Here is an 18955-nt window from a genome sequence, read left to right on the forward strand (position 1 = left end):
CCAGTAATCCCAACCCACTCGGGAGTCACTGGGCACGGTCCAACAGCACGGCAGGGACAGGGGCTGGATCGAGAAGATATCGTGGCTCTTTAATTATTTATCACGTCATTAAGGAGCAGGATTAATTGAATATATATCCGAAACATCAACGAAAACCAGTTCTCGTCACATCAGAGGTAATTTCGCTGTTATTTGTGTTCGGACGTCCTGCTAGCGATAGTTCGTTTAGGGCAGCTACTCCAGCTAACAGTGTTTTCCAAATATCGGTGGCCTGTCTGCGTGTGTGTGGTGGGTGGCTTCTAAGTGACTTTACAATGACTGTCGGCTGACTTTATCCCCTGTTATTATCATTAAAACTATTGTTAAGAAGTCAAGGGAAATGAAAAACAGTTCATATTTAGTTACCGTGTAGTTTAATATAATTACAGTGTGTGCGTTTTTAAAGATGCGTTTGCTGTTGCGGTATTCCCCATGCTTCTCACTTGCTAATGCTAATGATGCAAACTGTCCGTCCTGTGATGGTGCAGTTGGGCTGGTCTGTTAAACTGAATCAGCCACAAATTCACATAATAGTTTAAAAACGAATAAATGGATGACGGTTACAGCTTTTGATTGTTTTGCTGTGTATTTGGGACCCACAAATTTGAACTGTGTATGGTGATAATGTATATTTTGTAATTATGGGATTATGGTTTACAGATTGAGAGGTCAGTTTCTTAATCAGGTAGTCGGTGTGTTGCAGTATGGATTGGGCATTTGCCGCCTCTATCTTGTGTCTCTTGGTATAAAACAGGTCCATGTTCATTTTGAAACTAAACTGTGAACAGATAAAAAAAACATGCACAGACAGGTAAAGAGATCCCCTATCTGGGAACATACAGCATGTTCTTACAAAACCCTGGGTGGGTATTTTATCATACTCTATCATACCCTACCCAGTAGCTGCTTAATATTACAGGCAACAGTTCCTACCATTTGTAACACCTAAAAGCAGGGATACAGGCAGCGCACAGTTAAGGTGCCAGTGAATCAGCAGGCGATCCTTCTTAAGTGTTAAAGTATCTGCACATGACAAGTGAGGCAAATGATCCCTTGTTGCATTTTATTTATTTATATCTATTTGTTCAAACCTAACAGAAAGCTGTCACCCTGTTATTTTCAACGTCTTCATCTTTTCAGTAGTAGTAATAAGAGTTATCTTCTGTATCCTCTTCGTACATTACTTTTATTAAATTCTGATGGATTTAATAAAAATAGATACATTATTGCATCATGTAGTCTAGTAGTTTTATGACTCAACATGGGACATACAAGCAGCAGACACCATAACAATCTGGAAAAATATGTTTCACCTACCCCTAACTGGGAGGACAATAGGTCCCCTGTTGGTATGTTTGCTTTGCAAATGGTCACTTGGTTGTTTCCGCTAGAAGCTAACCTACTGCTAGTTTGCATAGTTCTCTTTTTGGCTTGCTTGATTTAAGCTGTAGACAGTGTGTGTTTATTTGGCTTAAGTCAGAAGCTAGGAAGCAAAAATGTAAAAACAAATTATATGAAGTGAGCTGTACTCACTTCCAGTTGTTTTTTTAGATTAGCATTTTCATCCATAAAGAACTACAGGGAATAGGGAAGGAAGGAAGGAAATGCCTTGTGGTTGACATCCAAAAGCTACACACACACACACACATACACACACAGAGGACTCAATGTCTTCTTTCCACTGAGGTCAGAGCACCGACAGTTCACACGGACATTCATTTGGTAACTTTCCCTGTTTTCACTTATTCTCCAACAAGCATCCGGTCTTCCCCTCTTCCCATTTAAATGTCGAACATAAGTAGCTGAAGCTTTAGCTCGTGTTTCAAAATGTCACCTCAGCTACATAGAGCCACTCAGTGCTTACTTCTTTGGTCACAGTGGTCACTGTATGACAGAGTAATGGCAGCTTTGCTGAGCGTAGGCTGAGAACAGGCAGACAACTGTTTCCCTGGATTTGGCAAAGGAAAATCTTATCAAAGGTTTTGATTGCCTTTTGTTCAAATAGTATGCATCTGTATGTACATATGAGCAGACATAAAAATGATAAGCTCATGCAATATAGTCCGCTACCTGGGGCAAAATGCTTACTGACAAAACATTGCAGCATATAAAAGGTTTATCAAACAAAGTTACATCTATTTAGGTAGGTGTGGTATTTTTCTAAGCTTTTTGTAATGTTTTGCTTGAGTAGTTGCTTTTTAGCTTAAAGCAGTGGTGGTTTGGTGTAATTTTGGCTTTGGCTCTCATTCATTTTTATTTTCGTCCTGGTCTCAGTTCTAGTGGGAACAACGATCCCTTTATATGATCTTTAAACGTCAGGATGTCTTTTGGTACATTTACAGGAGACAGATTAATAACTGTTACTCTTACTGTGAAAAGCATTTCTCATGTTCTGTTGGTGTGGGGAAAAATATTGTTGGAATCTGGAAACTTGTAACTATAATAGTCTTATTATTACTTTGTGTCATATGAAATAAAAACAAGGTTTAATTATTAACTCCCCTGGGCAAAGGACAAGTGCACTAGCCAAGACGCATACAAACAAACCCTTGGGAGAAAACAAGCACCTAACTTTGTGTCTGTCAGTAACTGTTTGTATTATTTGTGACTTGTGAACTCCCTGAAGCACTAGACATGGGAAATGGGTGTTTGAAGTACACTTGGATATTTTCCATGGCTTTCCCCTAAACGTGGCTTTACACAGCTGCACAGTGTGGTGGTGTGGATAGAGGCGCAGGCTCAAATACAATGGCTTGTGTTTCACTGATTGTTCATTTCTTTGGTCCCGCTGTATTAAAAAGTAATGACAGCTCTGCTGACTGCAGGCTGGAACAGACGCAAAGATTGCCTCCACATTTGGCTAAAGATAATACTATCAGTCACAGGGCCTCATTGCTCTTTCCAGTCTGTATTTGTAAGGTCATTTGTGCAAATGAACAAGGGCAGAAATCACACAACCACAAAGTATCTCCCATTGCCTGAGGCAGATTAAAGTGTAATTCATCATAATATTTATGTATATAGACGATAAGAATTTTGTAATATTTTGAGGTGTTTCTGTCCAAGCACAGGTAATTCTGTCTCTGTCTTCTTTTTCAGTTTTTGTTCAGTTTTATTTTGTCTCCTGGCCTTGATTGTAGCATCAATAAGAATCACATAGCAATAACAGTTTATCTTCATACTTTTCTCAGTTCTTGTGTTTTAGTTTGACACTAGAGTTAAAAGAGTCAGTTATGGTGGCCCTGAAAGATCAAACACACTGCAACTTAGAAAAACACCAGCAAATAGAAAATTGCTGCAAAATACACAAAAAAAAAGAATGGAAATTAGCCCAAAACATACTAATTCTGCTGTGAGGGAGAAAATGATGCAAGTTAATTTGTGTTTTATTTGCATGGTTTGCTATGACTGTTAGCTTATCTCCCCAAAAACACTTCCTTTGTGTTTTGTGAGGCTTTTTATGAGCTTTTCTATGTTTTTTCTCTTTCTGTTGTGTTTTAATCAGTTCTGTTTTGCTTGCTTTTGCAGCACTTTTCTTTTTTTGTGTGTTTTGCTACGTTGCAGTGCTTTTGACCTATCAAGGCCACTACAGTTAGTAGTATCAGTTAGTAATCGCCAAGTTCTAATAGGTCTCTGTGGACAAACATTTGTCATTTACTATAATCACAGATCACTTACAATCTACAGCTCGTCAGACGCCGCATGTAAATTCCCAGATGGGCTCTCATGTATACATAGATGTACTGATTCTTGCCATGGACATGCCAGTAACTGTGTTTATGGCGCAGTCCCTAAAGTACCAGTAACTGGAGTACATCTCTCCTGTATTTTGGATTCTTAGAAATGTTAGCTTCATTTGACAGTCAGTCCTGCCTGTGGTGTTTTGCGTGGGAGTATACCTGGACAATCTTCATGGCTTTTCAGAGCCTCTTTACGCAGCTGCATATACAGCCGGGAGTAAACTGTGGTGTGGAAAGAGGTGGCAAGCTTGAAGTCACGGTGTTGTCTTTGAGGTGAGTCTGCGCTTTCCTAAAATAGGGTTACTGCAGGCATACAGATGAGGTTTAGGCTTAGTTTTTAAGTAACAACATCCTTGTGGTTTTTGTTGTTTGTGGTCACATTCATCACTGCTCCAAAGACAAGAGCCAGAGCTCAGCAGAGAGGTATTGATTTGTGTGCTGATGTGCATTTTTAGCTATCAGTTTCATGGATGAGATTTCCCAGAATGTACAGACACCCCCCCCAATGCCCTCACTTCCCATCAGTGCAGCCTGTTTAAAAAGAGAAATTGCTGTTGTTTTTGTCTTGTACCCTGAGGCTCAAAGAATTGTGTTGGGGCTTGTAAAACATTTCAACGTGGTGTGAAAATTTGGAAAAATAATCCTCAAAGAAAGGAGAATGCCCTCTCACGTGGGAAACCACAAAACATGGAATAAAACTGTTGTTTTGGTGTAAAAATGTGTAATAGACTGACTCCACTCAGCTGTATTTATATTGAACAGTTCCTCTGAATTTCATGTGAAGTGCACTTTAATGGCAGGAAAAAAACAAGATTTTTGAACTGCTATAGCCAGCTCTGCAGAAAGTCCCATTAAATAAATCACATTAATACTGCTGGGTTTAGTGTGCTTCTTGAATGCAGAAGAAGCAGCTGCTTAGAAAGGAAAATGCAATTGCTATGCATGCAGAAAGAGCTAGATTGATGACCGCGAGGTTTATTTATTCACGTGTCATGTCTAAATCACAGCCAACAAACAAACATGAAGATATCTGTAACTACTTTAGGAGTCAAAAGAAAAAAACTGATCTTTAAATCCACTGACTGCTGGTCTACTGTGTAGATTGATGTTTCAGTTAATGACTGCCATAGCCTATAGCTTTAACAAAGAACTGTAGTGTTAAGAAACAAACACAAGGCTTTCAAGATTTGAAGCAGATTATAAATTTGTTCTAATTTATTCCCTCTGCCAGGATAAATAGAATCTTTTTCTTATCTTATGTTGAATCTGTCCTTGACACAAAAGAGTTATGAAATCCAGTAGCTCTCGTACTCTTGTGGTATTTGCAAAGTTTGCAGTGGGCCACGTCATGAATTAATGAAACAGCCATCTAAAAATATATCCGCATGATGCTGCACGGTCATACTCAATGTCACTATGGAGTACTGATAGGATCACTTATTTGGCAACGAGGCTTAAGGTTTTAGCAGGAATTGTTTGCTCATCTATTTGAAACATGTCACGTTATTGCTGCAAAGGGCTTGGTTGTTTTTCAGAGGCGTGTTTTTGTCAAGCTAAAGAGACGTTTGAGGCCTGCCCCAGCCTGTCTCGAGGGAAACCAGATGAACTGCAAATGTCAGTGATGGTTCAAAACACAAGAACTGAGATTTATATGCGTACACAACCACATGCAGGTTCATCGGGGTTAAGACTCGATTATTCCGTCCCTGTGCACTGCGACACATTTTGTGTTAAATTATCTAACTTTAGAAGAAAATCAGGCACCCAATGTACACCATACATGAGTCACGACTTAAAGTTTATGTTTGCAAGTATTTTTATGTATTTAATCATATTTTAAAGAGGGTGCAAAAAATATTTTTGTTCTCACATGTTGTGAAATGATAAATGCCTGTCTCATTCTTCTTAAGCTGCTTCTGCCAGACAAACTGGCAGTTTTATCTAGCAGAATGAATAAGCTGTTTGCTGTAGAGCTATCTAGAATACCAATTTATGTACTTGCATATTTGATAGCAATCTACAATAAGCTTTGGTCAGTGGGTGGAAAGATTCATGTCTGATTAGCTGAGAAAAAGAAAATCGTCACTCAAAGACAAATTTAGAAGCAGCAGAATGTGTCGTACTCTGCAGCGCAGGCCTGTGTCTGCTCTGAGCCTGGTAGAGTGCAATGGGGATGTGAACATCACTCTTGATGACAGCACCGCTGTCAATTTTTCAATAGGGACTAGGAACGCTTGCCAGATCTATTAACAAAGCTGCTAAGTTGGCAACAGTGAAGTCCTGTAAGTTACAGGGAGGTCAGGGGTCAAACTGAAATGTAATGTATTACACAATTTAACAAAAAAATAAAAAAGTAGAATTCAAAATCCCAAAAAGTTGCAGAGTATTTGAGTGCAGCTGTGGTTTACCATAACAGCTGTGAACGATTTGTGTGGTTTTAGAGGGCAGCCAAACAGACGGTGAGCAGGCCGAGGTGGTACAGATTTTTGACTGGCAGTACCTGTGGAAGGAGTTTTGTTGACATTAGAATTGAATACACTCTGACATTCCATTTAGTGAAAATAAATGGTTGGGTTGATATTTCCCTGGAAAAGATAGGTCTGCGTTGTTGTACAAGTTATCTTCAGCTCGATCTACACTGCTGCCAGCTGCCTTTACATGCAAGTGTGTCTACTCAGCTTACATTACTTTCAATTAACCCAAAGTCCTGGTAGGAATAGTTAAATGTGCTCATCTATCATAGACTATATATAAAAGTTGGACATAGGTTGGAGGTCTGTCTGTTTGTATAGAGATGAATGGAAAAATGACCCGTTGGCTCATTTTATCCATGATCTCAGTAAATACCTCCCCAGTGGTTTTATAGTCTCAGCCCGTAGTTTAAAGTTTTATTTAATACAACCTAAAGATCATTTATTAAATTGTTAGAATAAAAAAGGGGATAAAGTAGGGCGTACTTTAGGGTGGACCTGCTTTCTGATTCATAACTCACTTTGTGTGAGCACACATTGGCCCACAGTGGCTAAGTCGTAATGCCCACAAAGCTCAGCTCAAAGCCTCAAGACAGGACTAACTGGTAATGTTGCCATAGCTACATCAATCTTTTATATTGCACAATGATTTTAGTCAGTGGCTTTAATCTGTAGGGTCAAGCAATGCAAGATTATATGTAGAGCACCTGTTAAATGCACAAAAAGTTCCAGCTGCATGGCATACATGTTCTTGTCTTGTCTGACCCACAGCTGTGGGGCTGTATGGTGCTGTGGATAACGTGTGCAAAAGATCCTCATTTCGAAACCGGGAGGAGACACAGAGTCAGCCTTGGGGCGTTCAAAGCTAGTGTACTGGTAGTGCCGGTTCCAAGCCTGGGTAAGTGGGAGGTTTGTGTCAGGAAGGGCGTCAGGCATAAAGTCTGTGCCAAATCAAACATGCAGATACGTCCGGCAGCCAAAAGAAACTGCAATGCTGGTGCCACAGTTGTCTTTGTATCCAGTTTATCTGTATCTTTCTGATTGTTCATAAGTCCGGTTGATAGGAGCAGTGTTAAATCAAAACCCTCCAAAACGGCTTAGAAAAAATAAAAAACTAGGACCTTTAAGAGGAGGACAAGTACAGGATAATCCAAATACCAGGAACAGGAGGATTTTCATAACCAGTGTGTGTGTGATGTGTGTGCTTAAACAGCTGCCACGGCGAAGTTTTTGGGGTTTTTTTTTTTTTTTTTTTTTTTCTCCTTACGGTTGACTTTTCTTGGCAGTTGTACATCTGGCTTTGGCAAGAAGTAACATAAGAATGGCAGCTTGCAGTGAGGTATTGCAAAAATTGAAGTCAGTTCAACACATTGGTCCCCAGGGAACCCAGCAGTGTCAGAAACAAACCTAAAGAACATTTCTTAAAAACACTGCGTGCCAGAATATTTTCATGGAAAAAACATTATGTTTACATGACTTCAACCCGGACAGCTTCACAGTGTCCCCAAGTAACTCTCGGTCATTAGCATTATTTTTTTTCACAGCCAGGCTGTTATTTTCTTTTTTTAATAATATCTATGTTTTTACATGATACATTTATTGTTGTTTTGAACTCTGTCCTTCTGGGTTTTTCCACAGGCCTTCCTCTGTATAGGTTTTGCCTCTCAGGATGTTTTAACACGGTAGTGTAGTGAAGAGGACCATCACTTCATCAGGATCTGTAAGCGGACGCTTGGCCAGTAGATAAAAATGGCTCACTTAAGTCTTACTCCCACCTCAAAGCTTATTAGCAGTGGCTTTGTCTGGCTCCTGTGGATTGTCCTGGGGTTTTCGACTTCACACACTCATGCAGATACTGGTAAGAACTGAAACACGTGAAGGAAACCTTAACTTTAATAAATCGGATATTCTGCTCTGCTGAACTCATCTAATGTTGAAGGTTTCCTTAATTCTAAGAAGCCATTTAGAGTTAAACTGTGTGTCCTATAATCACTAAACCCTGATGGGATTTTTTTTCCCCCCAGGCCTTACAGTACCTCAGCGGGTGACGCTGTCTCCTAACTGGTACACACAGGAACTCTCCATATCCTGGTTGGGAGGAGGCGCGACGACCTTTGACCTCATCATTCTAAGAACTGAATTCAATGAAACTGTCTTCTATGTAAGAGCACTTCATTTTCTACGAACTTGTTTTGTCATGGAATTTTAAAGCAATTGTAGTAATTATGAGTGTAGGAAGATTTGCTGTACTGGTAACATTGTTTTGAAAATCATCTTTGGTATTTGTATAGTATTTTTTTTTTTTTTTCAAAAGGGAATCGTCATCTTGTGCTGCATATTTAACTGTAGTGATTGCTTTGATTTTACGTGAACTTTAGGTTTTGTGTGCACTAAGTAGGTGATTTCTTCTCTATGACGGTCGCAATATTTCACCAGTTACTTGTTTGAACTGTGCATTCTGTGTATGTTCTGTAGGAGACAGTCTCTCCGACAGTGAATAAGGTGAGTGGTCTGCACCAGTGGACGTGGACTTCAGTTAACCCCCTGGAGTGTACCTCCCTGTCAGTCAAAATCCGCTCAAGAGATGGGCACACTACAAGTGAATGGAGTCAGACTGAGACACTTCAAGGTCAGTGGCATGGATGTATATTATAGACCATCAGTAATTAGTTAAAACCTAAGTAATATTAATAATAATAATAATACATTTTATTTAAATAGCGCCTTTCAAAGCACCCAAGGACACTGTACAACAGATAAAAACTGGAAATATACACAATGATAAAAATAGAAGATAAAAGTTAAAACATACAGAAATTTAAGAATAGGCAATTTTAAACAGATGAGTTTTGAGGGTGGACTTAAAAAGAGAGAATGAACTAATATTTCTGAGGTCCGGGGGTAGGGAATTCCAAAGTTGTGATCAGACGAGCAGAGGGAACAGAGAGAGAAAGAGAAGATGAAGATCTAAGTACCCAGTTAGTATCCTGTTGGCATGTTCTCATTAAGGCCTCATTCTTTTAAAATGTATACCTCCTAAAATATTTGCCTTGTGCATATCAGTGTCTTTTTACACCTTACTACTCTCTTAACTCAATTTTTTTTTTATTCTTTCTCGATCTGTTTTCTATTTCAGGAAATGATCACCCCAATAGTGAGCAGAGAGTTAAGGTATTTCCCCAGGACAAAGTTTTACCTGTGGGGGCCAACATCACCTTCTGTTGCATTTTGGATGAAGGGATGGTCTTAGATAAGCTAAAGTACGACGGGAACACCACGAGCGTGACACGACTGAGCAGGCGGACCTATTCCACTACAGTGTTTAATCTGGTGGCCTCTCGCCAGTCAGGGAGCAACATGCTTTGTTTGCCAGAAGACAAGGAAAAACTGTATGGAGCCGTTGTGTTTGTTGGATGTAAGATAAACACGTTTGAAATATGTTTAGATCTAATCTGGGTTAATGTTTTGGGCATGGCAGAAAAATACATTCATTTATATCTTTTAATATTTACGACTCTAAAAATGTGACTGAGATTTTTTTTTTTTTTTTTTTTTTTGCCCACATCCCCAGATCCACCACTGCCCATTGATTTTAAATGTGAGACTCATGACTTAAGATCAGCTGTGTGCCAGTGGGGTAAAGGACGAGACACTCACTTGTATGGCAGTCAACGAGGAACTCGCTACTTTGTGAACAACAGGTACGCAGTCTCACTCACAAAAGGGAACAGTAGAACTGTACAATCACTCATTCACAGAAAACATCTGCAGGTTCTAGAATACATGGACATTACAGGGAACCTTTACCTGTATTTTTCAAACAATCCTACATCCGTCCAAACCTGTCCAAACCGCATGTTGGATGTTTCTTTTTTGCCACCTAAAGCTTTTTATCCAGTGTGAGCACAAAAATGATTTGTCCAGTAGGTCACAGAAGCAAAAGGGTCCAACTGCAGTGCCTTAAACCTCTCTCCTCAGGCAAGAATAACATATATAAAATGTACACGTGTGCTGCTCATCAACTGGCATTACCTGCATGATTATAGGCAGAACTTTTTCAGTGAAGAGCTGCGATGATGCTCTCCACAGTACCGTGCCAGCAGTTTTCTTCCAGATAAAAATGCTATGAACCCAGGATGGAAAGAAAACAGAAGATTGTTTTACAAAATTAGATGTGAAAGCCCTTTCAGCTTTTATGTCCAAGACTTTGCTTTTAGCCATCATCGGGTCACACTTAGTTTGTATTTGAACAATGTGTTTATATTATTTATGACAGTTCCTCTGCCTTTCTCTAAAAATCCTTTTTTTTGTACGGAAAAAAAAACTACTGGGAGAGGAAGACGAGAAATATAAAACACTTAGGCAAAGAGACCACTTGCCTCTGTGAGTCCATGTGATAGCAGATTGGCACACTTCCAAGCCTTTTACAGGAATAGCTTGAACGCTGGCCAAAATGTTTTTCATTCTGTGCCTTTTCTATATGTTAGAAAGACAATTTGAAGTGATTACATTTTATTGTGAATTGCTATACTTACAGCAAATCTAATTTTTTGTGCCTTTTTTTTTTTTTTTTTTTTTTTAGGGACTGCAGTGAGGTCAACCAAGATGTGGGACAGAAAGAAGCAACCTGTACTTTAGACACATGGGAGGGTAACTGGACACTGGTAGCTAAGAATCTTCTCGGTCAGTACAGCCTCACGGACACTGCTGAACTCAGTCACAGAGGTAGGTGGCTCAACTTTAGCTTCTCTCCATCACTGCACATACTCTTCTGGTAAAACAGACATATAGAAATCAAAAATATATAAAAAATACTTTTTTCCTTTTCTGATGTTGTTGAATCTTTCTTCCTCCTCAGTGTGTCCAGTGGCGCCAGATCTGCTGAGCGTCGTTGCCGATGCCTGGAATGCCTCTTTGTCGTGGCATTGGAAGTACGACAGTTATTCTTCCTTGGCACTTGTCTGCCAGGTTGAGATCACCGCAACAGAGGACGAAAAACTAATAAAGGTGAGAAGTCTGCGCTTGTGTATGTTGTGCAATATGTCAGACATCATCACTTTGATTCTTCTAGGACTGCATCCTACCACATTGCCCTCAAGAAATGCGAGGTCATGGAGGATGTTCTCTCATTCGTGCTTATAAAATCGAATGTCTGTTTCCAGCGTGTTTTCTCTGGTGTGGGTCTGAGGTCTGTGTTTCTGTCGGACCTGTATCCTGATGAGCACTACAGTGTTAAAGTCCGCTGCGGTGCCCAGCAGAATTTCTGGAAGTGGGGAAACTGGAGCAAACTGTCTTCCTTCAAAACTAAAACCTATGGTAAATTATTTATTTGTGGTGTTGCTTATTTTGGCAGAATTAGGGATGCAAGTGTTTATTATTTCCTAATTTTATCAATCAGTAATTTTTTAGTGATTAATTGTTGGGTGTCTGCCTGAATTAATTCAACTTTAAGGAAATCTAGGAAGTAAATCTGTTGCTAAATACTGGATATTTGAAGTCCTCATTTCTATAGGACTAGAGTCTCTGAAATGTAACATAACGTTTGTATGTTTTTGACTTTTCTCAGTTCCCGATACCCCAGATGCTTGGATATGGTTGAACACAGATAACACCGGGAAGGTTGTTTGGAAGGTAATGTGTCTTTTTTTTTTGTTTTTTTTTTCATCTTTGACTTGAGCTGTTTTAGATTTACATGGTCATTTTAGACAATTTGCTTTATGCATGTATAATTGGAAAGAGCACAGATTCATCATGTTGACTACAGCTATAATGCACAGACAAGTAACATGTGCATTTTCATTCGTTATCCTGTTTCGTTTTACCACTTTGACACAGGTCACTGTTTAACGTACCATGAAATGTACCCCAATAAGAAGAAAGCGATTTAATATAATTTCTTTCCTGATCTCCTTTAGCCTCTAACACGAAGACAGAGCCACGGTAAACTGACACAATATGAAGTTTTCCTTTGGAGTCCTGAAGAAAATCGAGCACTTGCGCCGGCTGTAACCTTGCCACCGAATAATTGGTCCATGCCAGTCAACCTCACAGAAATCGCTTTCTTCAGCAATAACGGCAGCGTCGTAGCAAAAGTAACTGCAAGGAATGATGCGGGATCTTCTCCACCTGCAAGAGTACATTTGACAAGTATGTGAAAGTGGAGGGAGAGTGTGTGTGTGAGATGTTTATCTTATATTTCAACAGCACACTTGACCTAATGTGACATTGCTGGCAGCTTCTAAGGAGAACTTTCTGGTGTTTTAGCGTCTGCTTTCACTCGTATAACATGCGTCGTTGTTGAAACCCTAAAGTAGCACTCTGTTGTGTAGAAACAGTGAATAGATGTGGCTTCTACATTGCTAAGCTTGTTTTCATCCTTCCAGGTGTGGAACCCCTTGCTGCGCCCAGGATAGTTTATACAGACCAAGGTTTTCCCCTGTTCTGGGAAAACAATGCCAATGCCACCTGTGGATATGTGGTAGAGTGGCTTGATGCCTTCTGCCCACAAGACTGCCCTGTAGAGTGGATTAAGTTGCCTGCTGGAACCACTAATGTTTCCATTGAGTCAGGTATGCAACAACTGTCAGCCTGTGAAAACGGAGCATTGATTTCAGTGGATTTTAGCACTGTGCTGTATGTGTTTTGATTGTTGGTACAAACTTTGTTGTCTTTCTGTTAGTATTATTCTTGACTGTGTATAGTAATTTCAGGTCTTTTCAGACACGGAATAGATAATATTGCTGTTTTCTAGTTTTCAGAGATGAGCCATTTTTATACTAACGTTCCTCATAGCTCCATTCAAAACAGCCAACAGCATTGATAGGAGGCAAAATTACTGACAGTATTACTACAGTGTTACTACAGTATTATGTGTTGTATTATTATGTGTTGGCAATTATTAAAATCTAACTGTATGTAATTGCTCACCTGATTGAAGTGAATTACACATCAAGTGTTTGCTTGCAATCAATCTTGTCTCTGTGTCTCTTGCAGGATAATTTGTTAAAGTTACTGCGCTTGTGCTAGATACACAACTCTCAAACTTTGTTACTGATGGATTCGGGAAGCTGCAACTATGTGATGAATTGTTAACTTGCTATTCTGACCTGTCACTGGTACTGTGACTGAAAGCATGTATCTCGTGGCAAAGGTTTGTTTAGGCATTCTCCAAAACACTGATATGTTTTAATGAGCTGGGAAACTCAAGATGTTGGAGGGACACCCGTGCAGTTGCAGTCTTGTGACTGCAAGTAGTCACTCTTGTGCTAAAAATGTTTGCGTAAAATGTGCTTGGCTCGAGGTTTATGGAAAAGTGGTCAGAGCGTGCATTCTGATATGGAGAGGTCACATTCAGATTAACAGGAGAGAGTATGCGTCAGAAAGAGGTTTAAGATATTAAGATGATTTTCAGCTTACAACAACCTCAGTGACCTCAAATAACTCCACTGAAAGGGGCTGTCGAATTTTAAATTGTGTTGCATAACGCACAATAATCTGTTTCTCTGTCATCAGCTACGTTCCAGCCAGGTGTGAGATACAACTTGTCCTTGTACAGCTGCTCCTCAGATGCCAGGGAACTGTTGAAGCGCTGGCAGGGATACATGCAGGAGCTGGGTAGGGATACCGCTGCACACTGAAAGCTTATCTTTAAAAAACAAACAAACAAGCAAATAAACAAAAAAAATGGCGCTGTGTGTTTTAATCGCGGACAACTTTTCTCCTTCTCGCCATGCTCCTCCAACCTTTTCCCACCTTTTGTGGTTTCCACAGTCCCTTCTGTTGCTTTGACTCTGTCAGCCAGTCAGCAGAACGCTGATATTCTTCTCACCTGGAAAGAGATTCCACTGGTGAACAGAAGAGGCTTCCTCCTGGGCTACAATATTTACAACAGCACTGGTTACCAGTTCAAACTACTAGGTATATTTATGATTCTCCTCCTGTTTAACCAATAAAACTGTTACAGTACGATACTTTAAAAGGACAAAGATCATGAATAATTATGATTTTGCAGTTCATCACAATGTGTGCATTTTGCTTCTGGTTAATACTTTTCTTCTTCTTTTCTCTCCTTACTCGTTCATTACCCTTTGAACAGAGAATGTGTCTGATCCAGAAACGATGAGCTACACAGCAAAGGATTTCGCAAAGGGTTTCATTAAGGGGACCTTCAAATTTACTGTCAAGGCCTACACTGCAGCAGGGGAGAACACAGGCACCACTGCCACTGTAACAATAGAGCCCTACAGTACGTAAATATCTAGTTTTATTTATTATGTCAGTCTGTCAGCATTATTAAAGATTCTCATGTATGATGCATGCATCTATGTGTGTATGTATATATGTATCGATAGCGTAATTTGTACTTAGATGTAGGTAAATTGGTAGTGTAGCATTTCTAATACTCTTTGTCCTATCCTGACAGCTGATTGGCTCATCTTGGAGATCTTGACTTCTTTGGGGCTTGTAACTTTATTACTGGCCATCGTCACTTTCACTTGCTACAAGAAAAGGAAGTGGTAAGACTGTTGTGCTGCTATTTTTGCTAGTCTTTCTCTCTTGTTTGCATGTATGCAAGAGATGATTTTATAATTCAAGGCAGCAATGCAGAGCATCTTTTTTTTTAAATTTTTTTTTATTATTATTCAGGCACTTGATATTCTAAATGTTAAAATTAAAATTCTGCTCCTACCAGGGTAAAGAAGGCATTCTATCCAGATATTCCAGAGCCCAAGCTTCCCAGTGATTGGCCCAGGACACGGGTACAGTATTAGCTTAATCCAGTATGATCCTTAGAAACTTCCTTGTGCTTCCTTTGTGATTACAAAAGCTCATTCCCTGTTTTTTATGTGTTATTTTTTTATGCTGTCTTGTGAAACTATATTTAACTGACTCTGTCTCTTTCAGGGTCCATTGGACGTGAAGCCATCTCCCCACAGCATGGTGTGTGTTGTAGAAACACCTGAGTATGATTGTATTAAAGATATGCTTGTTGCCATTCCTGAGGAAGATGAGGATGATGCAGGGCAGGGAATAGGAGATGAGTCAGTTGACACAGATGAACCAACGTCATTACGCTACTATAACCAAATGGTAGATGAGCGTCCCATAAGGCCACGCTTCCCAGACTCGTCTGCTTCTTCTATATCGTCTATGAGTTCAGCTCACACCGATGTGACATACACAGGGATCCAGACCTCAGGGTCTTCTTTGGTCCTCCAGCTGGATCCACAGGGTTCTTCCGAGTGCCACCAACCCCAGCTTGATCGGTTGGTCAGCTATGGAGGAGGAGGCTATCGACCTCAGATGCAACCTAGAGCCCCAAGTGATGACATGGATCTGCCTTCACCCGAGTCTTTCCTAGAGCCACAGGCTGCCTGTTCTGGCGGCTACAAGCCCCAGGGCTCCTGGCAGTTGGACTCCCCCGTGGATGCTGCAGAAATGGGCAGCCTGGCACCTTCACTGGGATCCCCTACCTCTGTTGCTTCCACTCAATTCCTTCTCCCGGATGGAGAGGAGAATACAGGGGAGAAACGACAGCTGTCGTCTTCAGCAGCATCCTGGCTCACAAACCTGCTGTCATCAACAAAACCATGAGATCATCTCTCTCTCAGTACTAGTCGCCAGGTCAGGGGGTTTAATGTGAAACTATTTTCATCATTACTGTTACCAGTGTCATGTATCGCAAGGCTAAGCCACATAGTCTAGCTAAGTATCCCTTCTGATGTAGCACTACATGATTGTTGCATTTCGACAGCAGCAGTTAATAAGTCATTTTCTGACGTTTATGCCAAACACGTAGAAATGTGTCTTGTTATTTTCTCGTCCTTGGATTATGAATATAAATCTGTATATTTATAAATCAAAACATTTCTATCATGGCAGCAAAACTCCTCAAATGATTTGTTCATACCTCTCCTCTTTCTACCATACTATATATGCACCCTCTGGAGACCCGGTGTCTGATCTGTGACTTTGTGTGATGGGCATTTCCAAATGGCATTTCCTGTGTTTAGTGTGCTTACCTTTCTTTCTTCCTTTCTTTCTTTTGGTGATGTAAGCTTTACTCACTTCTCACTACAGAGGAAAAACTGAATGCAGCACAGCTTCAAACTTTATAATGGCACCTGAAAATACTTTATAAGTACCTTTTAGGAAAGGAGCAGTTTTAATTGTTCATGTCTTCTGCTGTTCCACCATTGGTTTAATCTTACCTGCTTTGAGACAGCTACAGGACTGAAGCTCAAGTCCTCTCACATGTGATTTACAGTTCACAAATAACTGTTGAAACAGGGAGATATCAGTGGAACTATGCACTTATTGATGAGAATCATCTTTAGTTTACACAGATGTGGGTGTGGTGCTTTGTATTATGGTCTGGAAATATATGGGTGATAAACCCATCGGATATACACTGTTATAAGCTAAAAACATGAATACAAAGTGATGTATTATAATGAACAAACACACGAATATGTAATGTTTTCTTGCCTTCTGTTTTGCCTTCATTAGTAGTAGAGTTTTTTTTTTTTTTGGTTTTTTTTTTGTTTGTTTTTTTGGGGGGGGGGGGGTTTGCCGCGAAACGGATTTCACGGTCAGGCTGATACTTGTATTATCCTCCGAGATGATGATTGATATTATACATTTTCAACTGATGCGAGTTAGTTGGGTGGGTAATCAACGTTTTCAAAATTCAACGCTTCCAATGCTTTGCACCATCAAATTTCACACATTGCCTTATTACTCATAAATGTTGCTGTTAACAATGTCTTACGCTAGTGTGATTCAGAATTGACTGAAAGTGCACTGTATTTCAGTATCTGGATCCCACCCACACTTTAGTTTAATGTACAGGAGATGTCATTTGTCATCAGTTTTAGTGAGTGCTATGGCTTCTCGGTGTGTCGGTGTGGATTGCGAAGATTTCTTTGGTTTCTTTAGAGAGTTCTGCACAAGAACTTAATATCATTTTGGTAGGCTGTGTTTATGTGTTTACTGTCTTTTGGTCTGCAGTACATTTAAACAAATGTTTTATAATAATATATATATATGCCGCCTTTTAAATTCTATGGTTAGATAAAGGGACCAAAGGAGAGAAATGATAGATAATGACTAGAAATGCTCATTGAATACAAATGAGTATAGAAAGCTTATAATTTGACACAATAAGCAAGATGTATTGTTTTCTTTTCTTCTTTTAGAGTCAGGCCAGGGCTTGCCCGCACGGCAGATGTGGTCTGTTGTTTCTCAGTGCCTCCAGCCAACAAGCTTTAAGCAAACCTACTGTGACGTGAATCATGACGTAAACGAACTTTAACTCTGTCTTCACAGACGAACTGATAACAGGCAGGCAGTCAGTCCTCTTTGACTACTGAGAAAATTGTATCCCCCCTTTCTTTCTCTCAGAAAACTGCTCTGAATTTTGATTTATGAGGCGACAGCTTGCATCAGTACTGAATAAGCCACTTTCAGTATAGGAGATCATAATCTTCCAAGATTATTTTAAAGAGGGGATGTAACTGAGTATTTAAACATGGCTGCATATTCTGTTCCTTCGAAGCTTGCTTTTTTTTTTTTTTTTTTTAAACAAGCAGTGCTTCGAAGGTTATAAGTTACAGGATTTATGTTGATTTTGATCAACAGACTGGCACCTTTTTATTGTCCTGGAAATCTTATTATTAATGCAACAAACTGTACATAAGTGTGATTTTCTGTTTTCCCCTTACTTTCTTGCAATACAAAATCTCCTGATGTTTTATATAAAATGGCATTATATTCCCTCTACTATTTAGTTAATGAGAGGAAAATTCAAACAGAGTCAGATTTGAAATATATATTTGTTGTATATAAAGTGAATAAGAATTGTGATCCTGTTTTGTTTTGTTTTTAGCTTACTCCGCTTTGCATTGCTATCTTTCCATAGGAGATTCGCTTTGCCAGACAAAGTGTATGTAAGGCTAGAGATCTCTTCATTGCAGCTGCAGACGAGCAATTTTTCTTTAAAGTTTCCGCTGTTTTCTGAGGTTCATCTTCATTTTTAATGAGTGTTTACACTGTAGAATTTTTGAATATGTGCTTTGTATACCAGTGTAAACTTGCTGCTTTACACATCTTCCTCGTTGGCCTCGGATGTCTTTGTGAAATTGATGCATGCTATCTAAAATATCACAACAAAACAGTGGCTTGTAAACTTCTCGTTTATGTTGCCATATGGCTTGGAAACTAACACTTAGTGTTCTGCATGACAACAGGACTGAAAGTATTGTGCATTTAAAAAAAAAAATTACCTTATTTCAGGAAATTGTTCTTAAATTCGTGATATCTAGCAGATTATTTTATCCGTTCATTTTATTGAATGAAAACACTACATTTTGTCCGAGTGGAAAAAATAAATGTTAACACTACTAACACAAAATGGTATACTATTTGTTTCAATGCAATAAAATGACTTGTCTGGCTGTTAGTTTGTCGGCGTGGTTCTTTTTTTCCATATTTTTTTTAATAAACATTTTAACCATAATCAACGTGCCCAGTGTGCTATTATTAAGTCCCCATTACAAATTATTATTTTACTTTAATGTCTGATGATGGTTGTGTAGCTAAAAATACTTTTGTCCCTTTAGTATTAAGTAGCACAGGTTCTGGATCGGTTAGCAGTTATTAATTCTAGTTTTTAATTACACTTGTTTGTGAAATAAAAACTGATCC

The 18955-nt window shown here is 39.4% G+C and overlaps 1 protein-coding gene across 2 annotated transcripts; it reads left to right on the forward strand.

The window, feature by feature from the left end:
- lifra (LIF receptor subunit alpha a) lies at positions 1-18705 on the forward strand. 2 transcript variants are annotated; one of them, XM_085475841.1, is made up of 18 exons: positions 1-176; positions 7889-8108; positions 8275-8411; positions 8726-8879; positions 9387-9665; positions 9822-9951; positions 10833-10975; positions 11109-11257; positions 11413-11566; positions 11817-11881; positions 12166-12397; positions 12634-12819; positions 13763-13864; positions 14021-14167; positions 14346-14495; positions 14673-14766; positions 14943-15009; positions 15155-18705. In XM_085475841.1, exons 2-18 carry the CDS (start codon positions 8000-8002, stop codon positions 15842-15844), a joined length of 2988 nt encoding a protein of 995 aa, XP_085331967.1. In that variant the 5' UTR covers positions 1-176; positions 7889-7999; the 3' UTR covers positions 15845-18705. The 2 variants fall into 2 exon arrangements, with proteins under 2 accessions (XP_085331967.1, XP_085331968.1); XM_085475842.1 differs by lacking the exon at positions 1-176 and adding an exon at positions 6904-7148.
- The last annotated feature ends 250 nt before the right edge of the window (positions 18706-18955 follow it).

This window comes from Copadichromis virginalis, linkage group LG12, assembly GCF_057382275.1.
Source record: "Copadichromis virginalis isolate Kocher_CV1m ecotype Utaka linkage group LG12, C_Virginalis_male_GT1.1, whole genome shotgun sequence".
Lineage (NCBI taxonomy): Eukaryota > Metazoa > Chordata > Actinopteri > Cichliformes > Cichlidae > Copadichromis > Copadichromis virginalis.

Excerpts from the sequence above, each read along its gene's own strand:
- lifra (XM_085475841.1), top strand. The coding sequence starts at position 8,000 with ATGGCTCACTTAAGTCTTACTCCCACCTCAAAGCTTATTAGCAGTGGC. Across the intron at positions 8,412-8,725 it reads TCAATGAAACTGTCTTCTAT|GAGACAGTCTCTCCGACAGT; the intron begins GTAAGAGCACTT and ends TATGTTCTGTAG. Across the intron at positions 14,168-14,345 it reads TTACCAGTTCAAACTACTAG|AGAATGTGTCTGATCCAGAA; the intron begins GTATATTTATGA and ends CCCTTTGAACAG.